At 43.0% G+C, this 22,271-nt stretch overlaps 1 protein-coding gene across 1 annotated transcript in view; it reads left to right on the top strand.

Annotated features, from left to right (window-relative positions):
• LOC140425864 (uncharacterized) overlaps positions 1-8,202 on the top strand; it is a 162,481-nt gene extending 154,279 nt beyond the window's left edge. Inside the window, exons 5-6 of the mRNA XM_072510247.1 lie at positions 6,078-6,189; positions 6,894-8,202. Coding sequence (XP_072366348.1) covers positions 6,078-6,189; positions 6,894-7,051 — 270 coding nt within the window. The 3' untranslated portion in view covers positions 7,052-8,202. The remainder of the gene's footprint in view (positions 1-6,077; positions 6,190-6,893) is intronic.
• Positions 8,203-22,271: the final 14,069 nt, after the last annotated feature.

Here is a 22,271-nt window from a genome sequence, read left to right as displayed (position 1 = left end):
TATAGCAACCAAACCCAGTCAATAAAGCGCTGTCCAAACCCAAACCGTCCCAGGACCTCCCACAGATAATTCCATTCCACCTGGTCGAAGGCCTTTTCCGCGTCCATAGCGACCACTACCTCCGCCTCCCTCCCCTCGGAGGGCATCATGATCACATTTAGGAGCTTTCTAACGTTTGCTGTTGGCTGCCTGCCTTTAACAAACCCCGTCTGGTCTTCCCCCTATAACCTCCGGAACACAGTCCTCTATCCTTGAAGGTAAATTTTGGCCAGCAATTTGGCATTGACATTCAGAAGGGAGATTGGTCTGTCTGACCCACGTTGCTCTGGGTCCTTCTCCCGCTTCACTTTCGATGATATCGAAGCCTGCGACATTGTTGGGAGAAGGACACCTCGCTCTCTAGCCTCATTAAATGCCCTCACCAGCAGCGGGCCCAGTATCTCAGAGAACCTCTTGTAGAATTCCACTGCGTAGCCGTCCGGTCCCGGGGCCTTACCCGACTGCATGGCCTCCAATCCCTCTACTACTTCCACAATTCCGATCGGGGCTCCCAACCCCTCCTCTAACCCTTCCTCCACCATCGGAAACTCCAATCCTTCCAAAAACTGCCTCGGCCGCTCTATCCCAGCTGGGGGTTCCGACTCATACAGCCGACTGTAAAACTGCTTAAACACCCCATTCATCCATGCTGGGTCCCAAGACCGTATTCCCTCCTCCGTCCTTCACTCTTCCTATCTCCCTGGCTACCTCCCTCTTCCTTAGCTGGTGTGCTGACATCCTACTGGCCTTCTCACCATACTCGTATATCGCCCCCCCTCACCTTCCTTCACTGTCCCGCCTTTCCTGTAGATAGCAGACCAAACTCCATCTGCAGCTTCTGCCGCTCCTTCAACAACCCCGCCTACAGGGCTTTAGAATACCTACATAGAACATAGAACGATACAGCGCAGTACAGGCCCTTCAGCCCACGATGTTGCACCGAAACAAAAAGCTATCTAACCTACACTATGCCATTATCATCCATATGCTTATCCAATAAACTTTTAAATGCCCTCAATGTTGGCGAGTTCACTACTGTTGCAGGTAGGGCATTCCACGGCCTCACCACTCTTTGCGTAAAGAACCTACCTCTGACCTCTGTCCTATATCTATTACCCCTCAGTTTAAAGCTATGTGTCCCCTCGTGCTAGCCATTTCCATCCGCGGGAGAAGACTCTCACTGTCCACCCTATCTAACCCCCGCTCATTTTGTATGCCTCTATTAAGTCTCCTCTTAACCTTGTTCTCTCCAACGAAAACAACCTCAAGTCCATCAGCCTTTCCTCATAAGATTTTCCCTCCATACCAGGCAACATCCTGGTAAATCTCCTCTGCATCCGCACCAAAGCCTCCACGTCCTTCCTATAATGCGGTGACCAGAACTGTACGCAATACTCCAAATGCGGCCGTACCAGAGTTTTGTACAGCTGCAACATGACCTCATGACTCCGGAACTCAATCCCTCTACCAATAAAGGCCAACACTCCATAGGCCTTCTTCACAACCCTATCAACCTGGGTGGCAACTTTCAGGGATCTATGTACATGGTCACCTAGATCCCTCTGCTCATCCACACTTCCAAGAACTGTACCATTAATGGTACAGTTGGACTACTTTAAATTCCGCATTCCTGTTATTCCTTCCAAAGTGAATCACCTCACACTTCTCTACATTAAACTCCGTTTGCCACCTCTCAGCCCAGCTCTGCAGCTTATCTATGTCCCTCTGTAACCTGCTACATCCTTCCGCACTGTCGACAACACCACCGACTTTAGTGTCGTCCGCAAATTTACTCACCCACTCTTCTGCGCCCTCCTCTAGGTCATTGATAAAAATGACAAACAGCAACGGCCCCAGAACAGATCCTTGTGGTACGCCACTTGTAACTGATCTCCATTCTGAACATTTCCCATCAACCACCACCCTCTGTCTTCTTTCAGCTAGCCAATTTCTGATCCACATCTCTAAATCCCCCTCAATCCCCAGCCTCCGTATTTTCTGCAATAGCCTACCGTGGGGAACCTTATCAAACGCTTTGCTGAAATCCATATACACCACATCAACTGCTCTACCCTCGTCTACCTGTTCAGTCACCTTCTCAAAGAACTCAATAAGGATTGTGAGGCATGACCTACCCTTCACAAAGCCATGTTGACTATCCCTGATCATATTATTCCTATCTAGATGATTATAAATCATGTCTCTTATAATCCCCTCCAAGACTTTACCCACAACAGACGTGAGGCTCACCGGTCTATAGTTGCCTGGGTTGTCTCTACTCCCCTTTTTGAACAAAGGGACCACATTTGCTAACCTCCAGTCCTCTGGCACTATTCCTGTAGCCAATGATGACATAAAAACCAAAGCCAAAGGCCCAGCAATCTCTTCCCTGGGTTCCAGAGAATCCTAGGATAAATCCCATCAGGCCCCGGGGACTAATCTATTTTCAGCCTGTCCAGAATTGCCAACACCTCTTCCCTACGTACCTCAATGCCATCTATTCTAATAGCCTGGGTCTCAGCATTCTCCTCCACAACATTATCATTTTCCTGAGTGAATACTGACAAAAAATATTCATTTAGTATCTCGCCTATCTCTTCAGACTCCACACACAACTTCCCATCCCTGTCCTTGACTGGCCCTACTCTTACCCTAGTCATTCGCTTATTCCTGACATACCTATAGAAAGCTTTTGGGTTTTCCTTGATCCTACCTGCCAAATACTTCTCATGTCCCCTCCTTGCTCGTCTTAGCTCTCTCTTTAGATCCTTCCTCGCTACCTTGTAACTATCCATCGCCCAAACTAAAACTTCACACCTCATCTTCACATCGGCCTCCTTCTTCCTCTTAACACTTCTTTGGTAAACCACGGTTCCCTCGCTCGATGCCTTCCTCCCTGCCTGACCGGTACGTACTTATCACCTACTATCCACCTGGAGTATTTCCCTCACCAGCTCCACCTTCTCCCTATAAGCCTGTATCCAAATTAGCTCTCCCCCGCCCCCCCTTCAAACGCTTCCCATACCTTTGCTGCCGAAACTTCCCCTGTATCTTTTATCTCCAAATAATTCTGGATGGCCTCTCTCATCCGCCCGCTCATCTGCTAAGAGTCCTACATCCAATCACCATTGCGGGCGCTGACCCCCCTCCTTGCTCACCCGTAGATCCACCCAATGTGGGGCATGATGCGACACAACAATCGGCGAATACTTGGTATCCACCACCCCCGCCAGTAAAGCCCTGTTTAAAATGAAAAAAATCAATCCGAGAGTACACTTTGTGCACGTGGGGATAAAAAAATAAAACTCCTTAGCTCTTGGCCGTCCGAATGAATCTCCATGGGTCTACCCCCCCCCCATAATCAGCTTCTGTGAGTCCAGATCCAGGATCTTCCCTAATACCCGCCTCATGAACTCCGCGTCAACCTAATTTGGTGCGTAAATAATCACAATACCACTGGCATCCCCTCCAGCTTCCCACTCACCATGATGTGCCTATCCCTGAGCTCGCCACTATATTCCCTACCTCGAATGACACCTGCTTATTGATCAGGATCACAGCCCCCCTAGTCTTAGAGTCTCTCCCCGAATGAAATACCTGCCCAACCTACCCCTTCCTCAGTCGAGTCTGATCCACTACCCTCAGGTGTGTCTCTTGTAGCATTGCCACATCAGCTTCAACCTCCTCAAATGCGCGAACACGAGAGCCCTCTTGACCGACCCATTCGGCCCTCTCACGTTCCATGTGATCAGCCTGGTCGGGGGGCAACCCCCCTCCCCCTGCCGATCAACCATCACCCTTCTTAGGCCAGCCTCCAGCTCGCGTCCCGCGCCTCCTCAGGCCCGCCCTCGGGCCCCCACCGTCCTCTACCTCCAATTTGTCTCCCAACGCTCGTCCCTCCCCTGTCAGCAGAACAATTCACCCGCTCTTTCCCCCCCCCCCCCCGCCCCCCCCCCCCCCACTAACGAAACAACAATCCCAACCCTCATATCAAACTAGGTACCTGCTCGCCCCCCACTGAGCTAGCCCGCCCAGCTAGTCTGGTAGCCCCCACCCATGGCGCCAAGCATCCTACCCCCTAATGTTCCCCCCCTCCCGCTCGAACATACATATGCAAAACATCACACTCCCCAACAAACACAAAGAAGAAAATACCATCCACCATCCCCCCCCCCCCCCCCCCACAAGAACAAAGTTAACCCGCACACAAAGCTGAGCAACTTTCCAAAACATTGGTACAAAAACACTACATACGCGGCTCAAAAAGAAAATATGTTTAGCAGCACAGGCACAGAACTCCCCCAAGTTCAATGTCCTCAATCACCTGCCAGTCTCCTATCCTTGTCAAAGTTCATCGCCTCACCCGGCGATCCAAAATAATGTTCTTAGCCCCTGTAAGTGACCCACAAACGAGCTGGGTACAGCATGCCGAACCTCGCCCTCTTCTTGAAGAGGGCCGATTTAACCTTGTTAAAGCTCGTTCTTCTTTTGGCCAGTTCGCACCCAAGTCCTGGTAAATGTGCAGCTCGCTGTCTTCTCATTTGCCACTCCTCGCCTGCCTGGCCCACCTCTAAATCGGTTCCTTATCCAGGAACCGGTGCATTCGCACCACCATCGCCCTCGGCGGCTCATTCATCCATGGCTTCCTTGCAAGCGCTCCATGCGCCCTGTCCACTTGCAGGGATTGAGCAAACGGACCTTCGCCAAGCAGCTTCTCGAACATATGCGTATGCCCCTGCATCCGATCCTCGATGCCCTCCGGGAGGTCAACGATCCTCAAATTCTGCCTGCGCGACCTGTTCTCTAAATCCTCCACCTTCTCCTGCAGCCTTTTCTGATGGTCCCTCATCAGATCCATCTCCATTGCCATCGCAGTTAGCTGATCCTCGTGCTCAGCCACCTTCTCTTCCACCTTCTGGATCGCCAGTCCCTGGGCTTCCAACTTTTGCTCCACCCGATCAATCCCCATCTTAATCGGATCCAGGTACTCCTGTCTTTGCTTAGCGAAACTCTCCTGGGGGAATTTCACCGCTGCTCCATTGACCACTGGGCCGGCAATCTCAGCTCGTCAACCTACGCCATGTTTTCCTGTGCTGCAGGCTCCACTCTCTTCTTTGATCAACAATCTCTTTTTTCCAGACCACTTCTGGTCTGCGACTCCATAAACTGGTGGGAGATTCTTCTTCTCTTCCTCACCAGTCTCCAATTTTACTGGTCAAATCCCCCATAAATCGGAGGAAAAGGTGCCAAAAGTCCACCACGAGCGGAAGCTACCAAATAAGCGACCTCTCACTCCATGGCCGCCATCGGAAGTCCGCCAAGTCATGACTGGTACAGGCTTGGAGGGCCGAAGGACCTGAGCCTGTGCTGTTTTGTTCTTTGTAAATGGGTAGGATTGGCAGGAGGATGGTGGGGAAGGGGTCAGGTGGTCAAGGGGGTGGTAAATGGGTAGACGTCGGGGGACCTTGGGGAGATTGGGGGCATGGGACAAGCAGTCTTGTCGACATGTGGAACTCATGATTGATGATTACAGAAATCCCCATTTGTTCCCTAACTATGGAATCTCTGATAACCGACATTATTTGCTTTGTTGTTTCCTCCTATTGAGTTCTTTGCATATTTGTGCAATGATCTGCACTACATTCTTGAAGGTCTCCAGCAGTGTCCAATGTTTTGTAATGAATTGAGAGTGGTGCACCCCACGAAGACTCCTCCTCTTCCATATGAGAATCTGCAACTTGAACTCCTAGCTGCAATGTAAAATTCAGGAAACTGAGATTCCCTTAAGAAGACTGCAGATATCAAAGGGAAAGTAATCAATCTGGGATAAAAGACAAAACTACTGGCTGTAAAGGTCAATTTTTCAGGTGTGAATTTTGAGATTTGCTCGTCACCCACCTCGCAGATTTATGGAAACAGAGCTTAAGCAAGTGCTGTTTGCTTCTGGGACAGCATGCATTGATTCCTGTTTAAAGACCTCCTCTACCTTTGTGAATGATGCATACAATTTATAACATTGTCTGTTGTATGTTTTTCAGGTTCATGGTCACCCTTTTCTGCTGAGTGAAGTAAATACTTCTGCCCGACTAACCTGTCTGGCTGTGTGGCTGTCAAATCCTGCAAGTATTGTACAAGAGGTTGAAGAGCAAGGTACTGTAAAGGAATGGTGGAATTTACTGCATTTAAATTTTGACTGTCAATATGGAATCTTAACTTGGGACACTGAAGTCCATGTACTCGTATCAGCAATGTGCCTTCTAATCTGAGATTAGAAGGCACATTGCAGAGGCAATTTGGATAAGCAAGCAGCTACTTAATTTTCCTGCAAAGTCATGGTGGGCAGTAACATACCGATTTGACTTGTTCAAAGACAGCTTAGCGGGAACATTATTTCTCGACTTTTAAACATTTTGTTAGCAATTAGGAAAAGCAATGTTCATATACTGTGCTGTGGTCAGGATAACTCTTGCAATTAGACTTTCCCCTCCACCTGCCCGCTCTCTTCTTTCCTCCCACCCCACCTTCCCTCCCTCCACCCCCCTCCTCCGCTCCTCTTCCCCCCCCCCCTCCAATCCCACCTGCCTTCCTCAACTCCTTCCACCCTGCCATCACCTCCCCCTCCCAGCCCGCCTTATCTCACCCAGGCCACCCTCCTGTCTTATCTCACCCAGCCCGCTCTCCTTTCGCCCGCCCACCTCTCCCTCTACCCTGGTATGCCCCCCACCCCCCTCGTGTCTCCCCCCACTCTCTCCCCTCTTCTCCCTCCTTCCACCTGACTGTCTTTGAATGTTAACTTGATATTTCATGACTTTGCCACTGGTTCTAATTATTTTCCCATATTTGTTCTGTTGCAGAAGATGCAGCTAGCAATAAATATTGTAAAGAAAAGGAAAATAAAATAAAAGTAGCTTCCTTGGTTGAGGATGAATATCCAAAGAGAGGTTGGCAACTTCCAAACAAGAGGAAAATGGCTGCATCAGCAAAAGAGAGGAGGAAGAAAAATAAACAATAAAAAGTTGAAATGCACCCTTTCCCATTGTGTGACTATAATATCTAGCTATAGTTAGTCTATGGATGATCAGGTTACCTGTTTTATGGTTCTGTATGTGTAAAGTTGACATGAGGAGATCAGTGAGATATCGACATTCTCTAAATAGACTGCTTTCTTAGGATTAATCTCTCGGAACTAAAACCCCTGAATATTAAGATGTTGAGTAACTAGACCCTTAAAAGATTACTGTCAATTAGAAATAACTAAATTGTGGTTTTCAAATCATGGCAAAAGTCCAGTTTTAACAGATATGAATGTTCACTTCACTATATAATGAAGTATAAAGTTATAAAATGTAAAATAGATATTCCTGTATGATCTAAACCTCTGGCACATACACCCTCTGATGACCCACCCAGTCAGTTCAATCATGATGATTTTAGAGATTGGACAAACTGTTTACTTTCATTCTTGCCTTATAAATGAAGAACAGCTACTTGAGAGTAATTGAGGAAAATTGGCATCTGTTGAACTATTCTAGCAAGTCAGTTTGTTCCGAAAACAAAACAGGGTAAAGTGGAGGAAGTGAAAATTAGCCAAAAAGAAATTTTATAATGTACTCTGGGGCTCAATATTTGACAACTCTTAGGCTAATAACATTTGAGAGATTTTATTCATTCTGATTTTGTAAAGTTAGTTTTACTCACTCATTCACCTGACTAGTTTCAAAACTGAATAGAGTATATAAAGAATATGAACTAGTTACTTTTTTTACCTCCGGCGATCCTGTTTGTTCATATGGCATTTTGATACGTAACTGATCCCTTAGACTCCAGTAATTATAGCATTTTGTTTCGTTACTCATTTAAAAATGGTATAGTTGCAATGTAACTGGAAGTGAGTGGAAAACTTGTAGAATGGCGAAGCAGCAATTTATGGGTGATTACATGAATATATAAACTGATGGCAGGATAACTCACCTTCTCATGATTATACATGAATTGATTCCAAAATGCATTTAAATGTTCTTGCGTTAAACAAACAAATGGTGTGTGAAGCACATATTTCAGTGATGCGTGTTGCAGCCAGTGTGTTAAAGGTCAGATTGTTATTTAAAATGTGTCTCCGGACTAATAAAGATAATTTAATAAAGATAATTTTTTACCACTTGTCAGCATTTGCCATGTGAAATTTGTTCAGATACTAACTTGTTACTTTTAATCATCCTAAAAGCTGGAATATGTCCCAGGGGTTTAAATCACTGAAGCATTCCAGTATTGTCATCAAGCTGTAATTCTTGCATCTGGGTAGATTTAAAACTTTTTAATGTGGCCATCAGGATAAGATACTGAAGATTGCCCCAACATCAGTCAGCATTTTGGAGGGGAAAGGTCACCACGGTGCACCTAGACCTGACGGGCAGCTTCCCAGGACCTGACAACTGACCATGCCTGGCCCGATGGCCGACTTCCCCAAAACCGGCACCTGATGGCAGACCAGCCTGGAAGCGGCACCGATGACAGACCACCCCAGACCCGCACGCAATCACAACAGATCTGAGGCCAACCATTCTGGAATGGAAGTGTCACAAAGCAGAAACCGTAAGCTGCTTTCCTAGACAAAGCGCAAAAACATAACGTGACCTAATGCCACCGATCTTCATTGTTAGGATACCGGACCAGGCACCAATTTTTGTTTGGATGCTGAATGAGAAACTATAAACAATTGTAATACTGTTGACGAATGTGATATAAAGTAGTTAGTTTAAATATATTAGTTACAATAATGAAATGAAAATCGCTTATTGTCACAAGTAGGCTTCAATGAAGTTACTGTGAAAAGCCCCTAGTCGCCACATTCCGGCGCCTGTTCGGGGAGGCAGTTGCGGGAATTGAACCGTGCTGCTGGCCTGCCTTGGTCTGCATTCAAAGCCAGCGATTTAGTCCTGTGCTAAATGTAGATGTGGGCCAGTCTAATTCTAGTGAGTTCACAGATAAAGAATTTCAGAAAGCATGGCAAGGAAGGGGGAGGGGTGTCTGGTGGAGGAGGAGAAAAGGATGCTGGGTAATAAGAGGCCCAGGGTTAAGGAATGAGAAGTGAGCCAATTAGGATGTATGGCCAGGTCAGGAGAGTTATAGGATGACCTATGGGAATCAGTATGTGAAACTTGATGTCATTTGAATGTATTTGCAGAGATCCCTTTGTCTCGGACCTCATTCGTTTCCAAGGGGTCCAGGAGACTGGTTCTGTGTTCTGTGTCCCTGAGAAGCGAGTCAGACTTGCAAGTTGGTTAAAAAATAAATAATACTATGCCTACAAATCCAACTCGAGTTTTATTGAGGCCAGACTGACAGGTAAAGAATTCAATGTTTTGTCACTGTGAGGAAAGGATACTTCACCCCTGGAGTGATGATTCTGACCAATAGGTATATTTTATATTAAAACAAACTATGATTTAAGCACAGAATTAACCACATTAACATCAAAGAAATAGCTTCACAACGGTCCCGACTACCCAGGGACCCACCCGACTGAGCCAAAAATGGAGAGATGCTCATCAAAGACAAAGCAAGTCAACGCCTGCTGGAGAGAGCACTTCGAGGATCTCCTCAACAAGACACAGCCTTTGACGCAAGTGCTCTCGTAGCCATCCCGCAACATGTTTCCTGCCACCATCTCCGCAGAACCCCACTCGCCATGAAATCGAAAAAGCCGATCTTTTTTGGAAGAACATGACCTCTGCTGCAGATGGACTCCCCGCAGAAATATTAAAATGCGAGAGAGGCACTCGACAAGAATCCACAATCTCATCACCCTTATGCTGGATGTTCTCAGAGACACATTAATTGTGACCATCTTCAAGAAAGGATCAGGCCTGACTGCGGAAATTATGGAGGGATTGCCCTTTGGTCCGCCAGGGGAATGGTCATCGTGAGAATACTCCTCTACTGCCTCCCAATGGCTGAAGGGCTCCTACCTGGGTATCAGTACGGCTTCCGCCCATCAGGAGGCTCCATGGACATGATCTTCAGCGTGCGACAAATACAGGAGAAGTGCAGGGAGCAGCATCAACCTCTGCACATGGCCTTCTTCGATCCACGTCGTCCATGAGGGATTGTGGAACATCCTCCTCAAATTCGACTGCCCGCAAAAATTCACCATTCTCCACCTGCTCCATGATAACATGCAAGCCGTAATCCTCACAAATGGAACGACCACAGACCAAATGCGTGTACCAACTGGGGTCAAACAGGGCTGCATCATCGCACCATCTCCATCGTCCTGACAGCAACACTTCACCCCGTCATCCAGAATCTCCCGCTGGAGTGGAGCTAATCTCACAGAATTTACAGTGCAGAAGGAGGCCATTCAGCCCATTAAGTCTACATGGGCCCTTGGAAAGAGCACCCTTCCCAAGCCCACACCTCCATCCTATTCCAATAACACCACCCCACCTTTTTGAACACTAAGGGCAATTTAGCATGGCCAATCACCTGACCTGCACATCTTTGGACTGTGGGAGGAAACCGGAGCACCCGGAAGAAGCCCATGCAGACATGAGGAGAATGGCAGACTCGCATAGACAGTGACCCAAGCCGGGAATCGAATCTGGGACCCTGGAGCTGTGAAGCAACTGTGCTATCGTGCTGCCCGGATAAGCGTAAAACTGTTCAACGTCCAACACCTCCAGGCCAGAACCACGATCACCCCAACCTCTCATCGAGCTGCAGTACGCAGATGACGCTGTGGGCATGCACATTCAGAGACCGAGCTAAAAACCATGATTTTGCCAAGGCATATGAGAGAATGGGCCTCAGCCTAAATATCCGGAAAACGAAGGTTCTCTATCAACTCCCTCCTGCCACACAAGAACCCCCACTCAACCGTTGAGATCTACGATGAGCCCTTGGCATCATTTCCCATACCATGGGAGCCTCCTGTCATCGCGAGCAGACAATGACGACGGAATCGACTCCTGTGCGCCAGTATAGTCTTTGGCTGCCTGAGGAACAGTGCGTTTGATGACCGAGACCTCAAATCCAGCAGCATCTTCATGGTCTACAGAGCAACCATGATTCATGCCCTCCTGTATGCATCAGAAACATCCCCTTTGACCACATGGGAATCGTTTACCTTAGAATGCACAAACTGGAGAAAATGCATCCGCAAGGGTGCCAATCATCTGGAGCGTCATAGGGTGAAGTACACTGAGGCCAAGCGTAAACAGTGGAAGGAGAGCGCAGAATCCAGAGCATCCCACCCATCTCGTCAAACACCACATACCAAACCTGTGGCGAAGTCTGCAGATTCAGAATTGGACTATTCAGCCACTGCAGAACCCAAATCCCCAGAGTGGAAGCAAATCAACCTGGACACTGAGGGACTGCCCGAGAGAGAAACAGTTCTTCAATAAAAGGATAAACTTTTAACTTATTTCCTACACCTGCCAATGTATATTCCAACAAAGCAACCACATACTGTTCAAAATTCACTAATCAATAAGACATTCATCACGCCATGGTGTCAGGTAAGATCGGACCTTCCAGATTTTCAGGGTTGGGCTCAGTGCCTGTGGGTTTCTCTGTACATGCCCTGGCTGCAAGCCCCCTATCTGAATGCGTGCCAGTGCAGAAATCATAAACTGCATTCCTTGACCCTGTGCAGAAACATGGCATTGCTTTATACCAATCCTGTGCGAGGTCAGATTGGGATGCTGCCAATGGTGCTGGGTAGTGTACTGTGGGATGCACATTTCTGTTGGGCGTCACGGTGGTGCAATGGCTAGCAAAAAAATAGAATTGGGTACTGTTGCTAACTTTTGGTTGGTTCAATTGGCTGTTTTATAACCTTTGCTCTCGAGTCGCCAGGTATCTTTATGATACCGCCACGAGGTTCAAGTTCAAGTAATGATCAATAACTCAATACACCAATTAGTAAGATTCAAATCAAAGCACATTTATTATACACCGTAATCGCTACTCATGCATAAATTCTACTTCTAAGCTACTTCTACAACTAACAGGCCTATACTTAGCTTCGGTCAGGTCAGGGGAACAAATGGCCTTTTGTTCGGGTTCTGAGTCTGTGGGATTTGAAGTTGGTACAGATTGGTAGCTAGGAGCGGCGGCAGCTGCACCGGTCACTGTCAAGGGTTGGTTTGCATTGCTAAGTGACCCGGTCAAGAAGAACGATTTGAACTTGGGGGCTTAACTTTATAGTCCCCAGGGGCTTCCTGCCTTTCGGGGCGGACCCTGTACCTGGTTCCAAATGATTGGACTTCGTTCCAATCACTTGGTTCGATTTCTCCAATACTGGAGCGGTTCCCTGATCGATGGGCAGTCTTGAGGGGTCCGTTAACCTCTTGTGTTGGCTCCTGCTGGCGCCGAGGAGTCTGGCTTGGCTTTGTTTATCCCAAATGTTTTGATTGTTCCCGGGGATCGTGCATTAGTATGTAGATGGCTGCTACATTATTATGCAGATGGCTGCCTGTATCGATGCTGTCTGGGCTTTGGCAGAGTTTAATACACAGTAACTTGCGCCTGCTAGTTTCTGCCTGTGTTGGCTGAATTTCCCTGCAGCCTTTGCTGTTCTCCTTTTTACGTCAGGAGTTGGCCAACCCAGGTGGCTACAGTAGTCAAAAAAAAAAAAAAAAATTTTTAATAAAATTTTATATTCTGTGTTTGGGCCCTTGCTGAGGCCCTTTACTCAGCTGTGTGGCAGTGCAGAACCCGGAAACTGCTTTTCTGGACCGAGCGCCGAAACACATCACTTTTCTCCAAGGTACCAGTTCAGATCAGGCCCTGGACAGGGCTCGGCAGGCTGCCCATTTTGGTATGTGTACTCCAGCTGCAGCCCTCTGCCTGGCTGCATCTCCGGCTGCGTGATTGTACAGAAACTGTAGAGTACTTTCCTGGTGTGATGGCAACATCACGACAGTATCTGGCTGCAGTGCAGAAATGATAAACTGCTTTCCCGAACCGAGCACCGAAACATGACTTCATCATGTAAGAACGCCCCGGATCTCCATGCTGCCAGGTCAGGCTCAGCAGGTTGCCCATTTCAATGCGCATGCCTGAACTGCGGCCCTACGGCTGCGTGCCAGAATTGAAACCGCCAATTGCTTTCCTGGATCGAGCATCGAGCATGATGTCTAATTATGCCACTGATCGCAATGAATCATAGAATGTACAGTGCAGAAGAAGGCCATTTGGCCCATCGAGTCTGCACCCGCTCTTGGAAAGAACACCCGACTTAAGCCCATACTTCCACCCGATCCCAGTAACCCCACCTAACCTTTTTTGGACACTAAGGGCAATCTTCGCATTGCTAACCGCAAATTTTGGACTGTGGGAGGAAATCAGAGCACCCGGAGGGAACCCCCACGCAGACACAGAGAGAATGTGCAGACTCCACAGTGTCCCAAGCCGCTTAACTCGCCGATAAAATCACTTTATTTCCACAATGAAGGATTGACAAAAAATAGTTAATTTTGCTGCAAGCCGTTCTGAAACCAACCGGCAAATTATTCAAAATGCTGAGCTCGCCGAGAAAATCACTTTCATTCCAAAATGAATGCTTGGCAAACAATAGTTAATTTTGCTGCAAGCCGTTCTGAAACCAACCGGCAAATTATTCAAAATGCTGAACTCGCCGAGAAAATCACTTTCATTCCAAAATGAATGTTTGGCAAAAAATAGTAAATTTTGATGCAAGCCGTTCTGAAACCAACCGGCAAATTACTCAAATTGCTTAACTCACCGAGAAAATCACTTTATTTCAACAATGAGTGTTTGGGGGAAAATAGTTAATTTTGATGCAAGCCGTTCTGAAACCAACCGGCAAATTACTCACAATGCTTAATTCGCCCAGAAAATCACTTTATTTCCAAAACGAATGTCTGGCAAAAAATAGTTAATTTTGGTGCAAGCCGTTCTGAAACCAACCGGCAAATTACGCACAATGCTTAACTCGCCGAGAAAATCACTTTTTCCCCAAAATGAATATTTGGCAAAAAATAGTTAATTTTGATGCAAGCCGTTCTGAAACCAACCGGGAAATTACTCAAAATGCTTAAGTCACCGAGAAAATCACTTTATTTCCACAACGAATGATTGACAAAAAAAAGTTAATTTTGCTGCAAGCCGTTCTGAAACCAACCGGCAAATTACTCAAAATGCTTAATACACCGAGAAAATTACTTTATTTCAACAATGAATGTTTGGCGAAAAATACTTAATTTCAATGCAAGCCGTTCTGAACCCAACCGGCAAATTACTCAAAATGCTTAACTCGCCGAGAAAATCACTTTATTTCCACAATGAATGATTGGCAAAAAATAGTGAATTTTGCTGCAAGCCGTTCTTAAACTTACCGGCAAATTACTCAAAATGCTTAACTCACCGAGAAAATCACTTTATTTCCACAATGAGTGTTTGGGGGAAAATAGTTAATTTTGCTGCAAGCCGTTCTGAAATCAACCGGCAAATTATTCAAAATGCTTAACTCGCCGAAAAAATCACTTTCATTCCAAAATGAATGTTTGGCACAAAATAGTTAATTTTGATGCAAGCCGTTCTGAAACCAACCGGCAAATTACTCAGAATGCTCAACTCGCCGAGAAAGTCACTATTTTCCCAAATGAATATTTGGGGAAAAATAGTTAATTTTGATGCAAGCCGTTCTAAAACCAACCGGCTAATTACTCAAAATGCTTAACTCGCCGAGAAAAGCACTTTTTCCCCAAAATGAATATTTGGGAAAAAATAGTTAATTTTGATGCAAGCCGTTTTGAAACCAACCGGCAAATTACGCACAATGCTTAACTCGCCGAGAAAATCAGTTAATTTCCACAATGAAGGATTGACAAAAAATAGTTAATTTTGCTGGAAGCCGTTCTGAAACCAACCGGCAAATTACTCAAAATGCTCAACTCGCCGAGAAAATCACTTTCATTCCAAAATGAGTGCTTGGCAAAAAATAGTTAATTTTGATTCAAGCCGTTCTGAAACCAACCGTCAAATTACTCAAAATGCTGAACTCGCCGAGAAAATCACTTTTATTCCACAATGAATGTTTGACAAAAATTAGTTAATTTCAATGCAAGCCGTTCTGAACCCAACCGGCAAATTACTCAAAATGCTTAACTCGCCGAGAAAATCACTTTATTTCAACAATGAGTGTTTGGGGGAAAATAGTTAATTTTGCTGCAAGCCGTTCTGAAATGAACCGGCAAATTATTCAAAATGCTTGACTCGCCGAAAAAATCACTTTCATCCCACAATGAATGTTTGGCAAAAAATAGTTAATTTTGATGCAAGCCGTTCTAAAACCAACCGGGTAATTACTCAAAATGCTTAACTCACCGAGAAAATCACTATTTAAACAATGAATGTTTGGGAAAAAATAGTTAATTTTGATGCAAGCCGTTCTCAAGCCAACCGGCAAATTACGCACAATGCTTAACTCGCCGAGAAAATCACTTTATTTCAACAATGAGTGTTTGGGGGAAAATAGTTAATTTTGCTGGAAGCCGTTCTGAAACCAACCGGCAAATTACTCAAAATGCTCAACTCGCCGAGAAAATCACTTTCATTCCAAAATGAATGCTTGGCAAAAAATAGTTAATTTTGATTCAAGCCGTTCTGAAACCAACCGTCAAATTACTCAAAATGCTGAACTCGCCGAAAAAATCACTTTTATTCCACAATGAATGTTTGACAAAAATTAGTTAATTTTGATGCAAGCCGTTCTGAAACCAACCGGCAAATTACTCACAATGCTTAATTCGCCGAGAAAATCACTTTATTTCCGCAATGAATGATTGACAAAAAATAGTTAATTTTGCTGCAAGCCATTCTGAAACCAACCGGCAAATTACTCAAAATGCTTAACTCGCCGAGAAAATCACTTTCATTCCAAAACGAATGCTTGGCAAAAAATAGTTAATTTTGATTCAAGCCGTTCTGAAACCAACCGTCAAATTACTCAAAATGCTGAACTCGCCGAGAAAATCACTTTTATTCCACAATGAATGTTTGACAAAAAATGGTCCATTTTAATGAAAGCCGTTCTGAACCCAACCGGCAAATTACTCAAAATGCTTAACTCACCGAGAAAATCACTTTATTTCAACAATGAGATTTGGGGAAAAATAGTTAATTTTGATGCAAGCCGTTCTGAAACCAACCGGAAAATTACTCACAATGCTTAATTCGCCCAGAAAATCACTTTATTTCCACAATGAATGATTGACACAAAATAGTTAATTTTGTTGCAAGCCGTTCTGAAACCAACAGGCAAATTATTCAAAATGCTTAACTCGCCGAGAAAATCACTTTCATTCCAAAACGAATGCTTGGCAAAAAATAGTTAATTTTGATGCAAGCCGTTCTGAAGCCAACCGGCAAATTACTCACAATGCTTAACTCGCCGAGAAAGTCACTTTTTTTCCAAAATGAATACCTGCCAAAAAATAGTTAATTTTGATGCAAACCGTTCTGAAACCGACCGTCAAATTACTCACAATGCTTAATTCGCCCAGAAAATAACTTTATTTCAATAATGAATGTTTGGGGGAAAATAGTTAATTTTGCAGCAAGCCGTTCTGAAACCAACCGGCAAATTATTCAAATTGCTTAACTCGCCGAAAAAATCACTTTCATTCCACAATGAACGTTTGGCAAAAAATAGTTAATTTTGATGCAAGCCGTTCTGAAACCAAGCGGCAAATTACTCAAAATGCTTAACTCACCGAGAAAATCACTTTATTTCCACAATGAGTGTTTGGGGGGAAATAGTTAATTTTGCTGCAAGCCGTTCTGAAATCAACCGGCAAATTATTCAAAATGCTTAACTCGCCGAAAAAATCACTTTCATTCCAAAATGAATGTTTGGCACAAAATAGTTAATTTTGATGCAAGCCGTTCTGAAACCAACCGGCAAATTACTCAGAATGCTCAACTCGCCGAGAAAGTCACTATTTTCCCAAATGAATATTTGGGGAAAAATAGTTAATTTTGATGCAAGCCGTTCTAAAACCAACCGGCTAATTACTCAAAATTCTTAACTCGCCGAGAAAAGCACTTTTTCCCCAAAATGAATATTTGGGAAAAAATAGTTAATTTTGATGCAAGCCGTTTTGAAACCAACCGGCAAATTACGCACAATGCTGAACTCGCCGAGAAAATCAGTTAATTTCCACAATGAAGGATTGACAAAAAATAGTTAATTTTGCTGGAAGCCGTTCTGAAACCAACCGGCAAATTACTCAAAATGCTCAACTCGCCGAGAAAATCACTTTCATTCCAAAATGAGTGCTTAGCAAAAAATAGTTAATTTTGATTCAAGCCGTCCTGAAACCAACCGGCAAATTACTCAAAATGCTGAACTCGCCGAGAAAATCACTTTTATTCCACAATGAATGTTTGGCGAAAAATAGTTAATTTCAATGCAAGCCGTTCTGAACCCAACCGGCAAATTACTCAAATGCTTAACTCGCCGAGAAAATCACTTTATTTCCACAATGAATGATTGGCAAAAAATAGTGAATTTTGCTGCAAGCCGTTCTGAAACTTACCGGCAAATTACTCAAAATGCTTAACTCACCGAGAAAATCACTTTATTTCCACAATGAGTATTTGGGGGAAAATAGTTAATTTTGCTGCAAGCCGTTCTGAAATCAACCGGCAAATTATTCAAAATGCTTAACTCGCCGAAAAAATCACTTTCATTCCAAAATGAATGTTTGGCACAAAATAGTTAATTTTGATGCAATCCGTTCTGAAACCAACCGGCAAATTACCCAGAATGCTCAATTCGCCGAGAAAGTCACTATTTTCCCAAATGAATATTTGGAGAAAAATAGTTAATTTTGATGCAAACCGTTCTAAAACCAACCGGCTAATTACTCAAAATGCGAAACTCGCCGAGGAAAGCACTTTTTCCCCAAAATGAATATTTGGGAAAAAATAGTTAATTTTGATGCAAGCCGTTTTGAAACCAACCGGCAAATTACGCACAATGCTGAACTCGCCGAGAAAATCAGTTAATTTCCACAATGAAGGATTGGCAACAAATAGTTAATTTTGCTGGAAGCCGTTCTGAAACCAACCGGCAAATTACTCAAAATGCTCAACTCGCCGAGAAAATCACTTTCATTCCAAAATGAGTGCTTGGCAAAAAATAGTTAATTTTGATTCAAGCCGTTCTGAAACCAACCGTCAAATTACTCAAAATGCTGAACTCGCCGAGAAAATCACTTTTATTCCACAATGAATGTTTGACAAAAATTAGTTAATTTTGATGCAAGCCGTTCTGAAACCAACCGGCAAATTACTCAAAATGCTTAATACACTGAGAAAATCACTTTATTTCAACAATGAATGTTTGGCGAAAAATAGTTAATTTCAATGCAAGCCGTTCTGAACCCAACCGGCAAATTACTCAAAATGCTTAACTCACCGAGAAAATCCCTTTATTTCAACAATGAGTGTTTGGGGGAAAATAGTTAATTTTGCTGCAAGCCGTTCTGAAACCAACCGGCAAATTACTCACAATGCTTCGTTCGCCGAGAAAATCACTTTCATCCCACAATGAATGTTTAGCAAAAAATAGTTAATTTTTATGCAAGCCGTTCTAAAACCAACCGGGTAATTACTCAAAATGCTTAACTCACCGAGAAAATCACTATTTAAACAATGAATGTTTGGGAAAAAATAGTTAATTTTGATGCAAGCCGTTCTCAACCCAACCGGCAAATTACTCAAAATGCTTAACTAGCTGAGAAAATCACTTTTTTCAATAATGAATGTTTCGGGAAAAATAGTTAATTTTGCTGCAAGCCGTTCTGAAACCAACCGGCAAATTATTCAAAATGCTTAACTCGCCGAGAAATTCACTTTCATTCCAAAATAAATGTTTGGCCAAAAATAGTTAATTTTGATGCAAGCCGTTCTGAAACCAACCGGCAAATTACTCACAATGCTTAACTCGCTGAGAAAATCACTTTTTACCCAAAATGTATTTCTGGCAAAAATTAGTTAATTTTCATGCAAGCCGTTCTGAAACCAACCGGCAAATTATTCAAATTGCTCAACTCGCCGAAAAAAATCACTTTCATTCCAAAATGAATGTTTGGCAAAAAATAGTTAATTTTGATGCAAGCCGTTCTGAAACCAACCGGCAAATTACTCAAAATGTTTAACTCACCAAGAAAATCAATTTATTTCAACAATGAGTGTTTGGGGAAAAATACTTAATTTTGATGCAAGCCGTTCTGCAACAAACCGTCAAATTACTCAAAATGCTGAACTCGCTGAGAAAATCACTTTTATTCCACAATGAATGTTTGACAAAAATTAGTTAATTTTGATGCAAGCCGTTCTGAAACCAACCGGCAAATTACTCAAAATGCTTAATACACGGAGAAAATCACTTTATTTCAACAATGAAAGTTTGGCGAAAAATAGTTAATTTCAATGCAACCCGTTCTGAACAGTTCGCAACAGTTCTGAACCCAACCGGCATATTACTCAAAATGCTTAACTCACCGAGAAAATCCCTTTATTTCAACAATGAGTGTTTGGGGGAAAATAGTTAATTTTGCTGCAAGCCGTTCTGAAACCAATCGGCAAATTACTCAAAATGCTTAACTCGCCGAGAAAATCACTTTCATTCCAAAATAAATGTTTGGCACAAAATAGTTAATATTGATGCATTCCGTTCTGAAACCAATCGGCAAATTACTCAAAATGCTTAATTCGCCGAGAAAATCACTTTCATTCCAAAATGAATGACTGGCAAAAAATAGTTAATTTTGATGCAAGCCGTTCTGAAACCAACCGGCAAATTACTCAAAATGCTTAACTTGCTAAGAAAATCACTTTATTTCCACAATGAATGATTGACAAAAAATAGATAATTTTGATGCAAGCTGTTCTGAAACCAACCGGCAAATTACTCACAATGCTCAACTCGCCGACAAAATCACTATTTTCCCAAATGAATATTTGGGGAAAATAGTTAATTTTGATGCAAGCCGTTCTGAAACCAACCGGCAAATTACTCAAAATGCTTAACTCACGGAGAAAATCACTTTCATTCCAAAATGAATGATTGGCAAAAAATAGTTAATTTTGATGCAAGCCGTTCTGAAACCAACCGGCAAATTACTCAAAATGCTTAACTCGCTGAGAAAATCACTTTATTTCCACAATGAATGATTGACAAAAAATAGTTAATTTTGATGCAAGCCGTTCTGAAACCAACCGGCAACTAAATCAAAATGCTTAACTCGCCGAAAAAATCACTTTATTTCAACAATGAATCTTTGGGAAAAAAAAGTTAATTTTGATGCAAGCCGTTCTGAAACCAACCGGCAAATTACTCACAATGCTGAACTCGCCGAGAAAATCACTTTTATTCCACAATGAATATTTGACAAAAAATAGTTAATTTTGATGCAAGCCGTTCTGAAACTTACCGGCAAATACTCAAAATTCTTAACTCGCCGAGAAAATCACTTTAATTCCACAATGAATGATTGACAAAAAATAGTTAATTTTGCTGCAAGCCGTTCTGAAACCAATCGGCAAATTACTCAAAACGCTTAACTCGCCGAGAAAATCACTTTCATTCCAAAATGAATGTTTGGCAAAAAATAGTTTATATTTATGCATTCCGTTCTGAAACCAATCGGCAAATTACTCAAAATGCTTAATTCGCCGAGAAAATCACTTTCATTCCAAAATGAATGACTGGCAAAAAATAGTTAATTTTGATGCAAGCCGTTCTGAAACCAACCGGCAAATTACTCAAAATGCTTAACTTGCTGAGAAAATCACTTTATTTCCTCAATGAATGATTGACAAAAAATAGATAATTTTGATGCAAGCTGTTCTGAAACCAACCGGCAAATTACTCACACTGCTCAACTCGCCGACAAACTCACTATTTTCCCAAATGAATATTTGGGGAAAATAGTTAATTTTGATGCAAGCCGTTCTGAAACCACCCGGCAAATTACTCAAAATGCTTAACTCACGGAGAAAATCACTTTCATTCCAAAATGAATGATTGGCAAAAAATAGTTAATTTTGATGCAAGCCGTTCTGAAACCAACCGGCAAATTACTCAAAATGCTTAACTCACGGAGAAAATCACTTTCATTCCAAAATGAATGATTGGCAAAAAATAGTTAATTTTGATGCAAGCCGTTCTGAAACCAACCGGCAAATTACTCAAAATGCTGAACTCGCTGAGAAAATCACTTTATTTCCACAATGAATGATTGACAAAAAATAGTTAATTTTGCTGCAAGCCGTTCTGAAACCATCCGGCAAATTATTCAAAATGCTTCACTCGCCGAGAAAATCACTTTCATTCCAAAATGAATGTTTGGCAAAAAATAGTTAATTTTGATGCAAGCCGTTCTGAAACCAACCGGCAAATTACTCAAAATGCTGAACTCGCTGAGAAAATCACTTTATTTCCACAATGAATGATTGACAAAAAATAGTTAATTTTGCTGCAAGCCGTTCTGAAACCATCCGGCAAATTATTCAAAATGCTTCACTCGCCGAGAAAATCACTTTCATTCCAAAATGAATGTTTGGCAAAAAATAGTTAATTTTGATGCAAGCCGTTCTGAAACCAACCGGCAACTTACTCAAAATGCTTAACTCGCCGAGAAAATCACTTTATTTCAACAATGAATGTTTGGGGAAAAAAAGTTAATTTTGATGCAAGCCGTTCTGAAACCAACCTGCAAATTACTCACAATGCTTAACTCGCCGAGAAAATCACTTTTATTCCACAATGAATATTTGACAAAAAATAGTTAATTTTGATGCAAGCCGTTCTGAAACTTACCGGCAAATACTCAAAATGCTTAACTCGCCGAGAAAATCACTTTCATTCCAAAATGAATGTTTGGCAAAAAATAGTTCATATTGATGCATTCCGTTCTGAAACCAATCGGCAAATTACTCAAAATGCTTAATTCGCCGAGTTAATCACTTTATTTCAAGAATGAGTGTTTGGGAAATAATAGTTAATTTTGATGCAAGCCGTTCTGAAACCAACCGGCAAATTACTCAAAATGCTTAACTCACGGAGAAAATCACTTTCATTCCAAAATGAATGATTGGCAAAAAATAGTTAATTTTGATGCAAGCCGTTCTGAAACCAACCGGCAAATTACTCAAAATGCTTAACTCGCTGAGAAAATCACTTTATTTCCACA

This window comes from Scyliorhinus torazame, chromosome 6 (assembly GCF_047496885.1).
Source record: "Scyliorhinus torazame isolate Kashiwa2021f chromosome 6, sScyTor2.1, whole genome shotgun sequence".
NCBI lineage: Eukaryota > Metazoa > Chordata > Chondrichthyes > Carcharhiniformes > Scyliorhinidae > Scyliorhinus > Scyliorhinus torazame.
The sequence above is the reverse complement of the archived record's forward strand: the minus strand, read 5'-3'. Positions and strand labels throughout refer to the sequence as shown.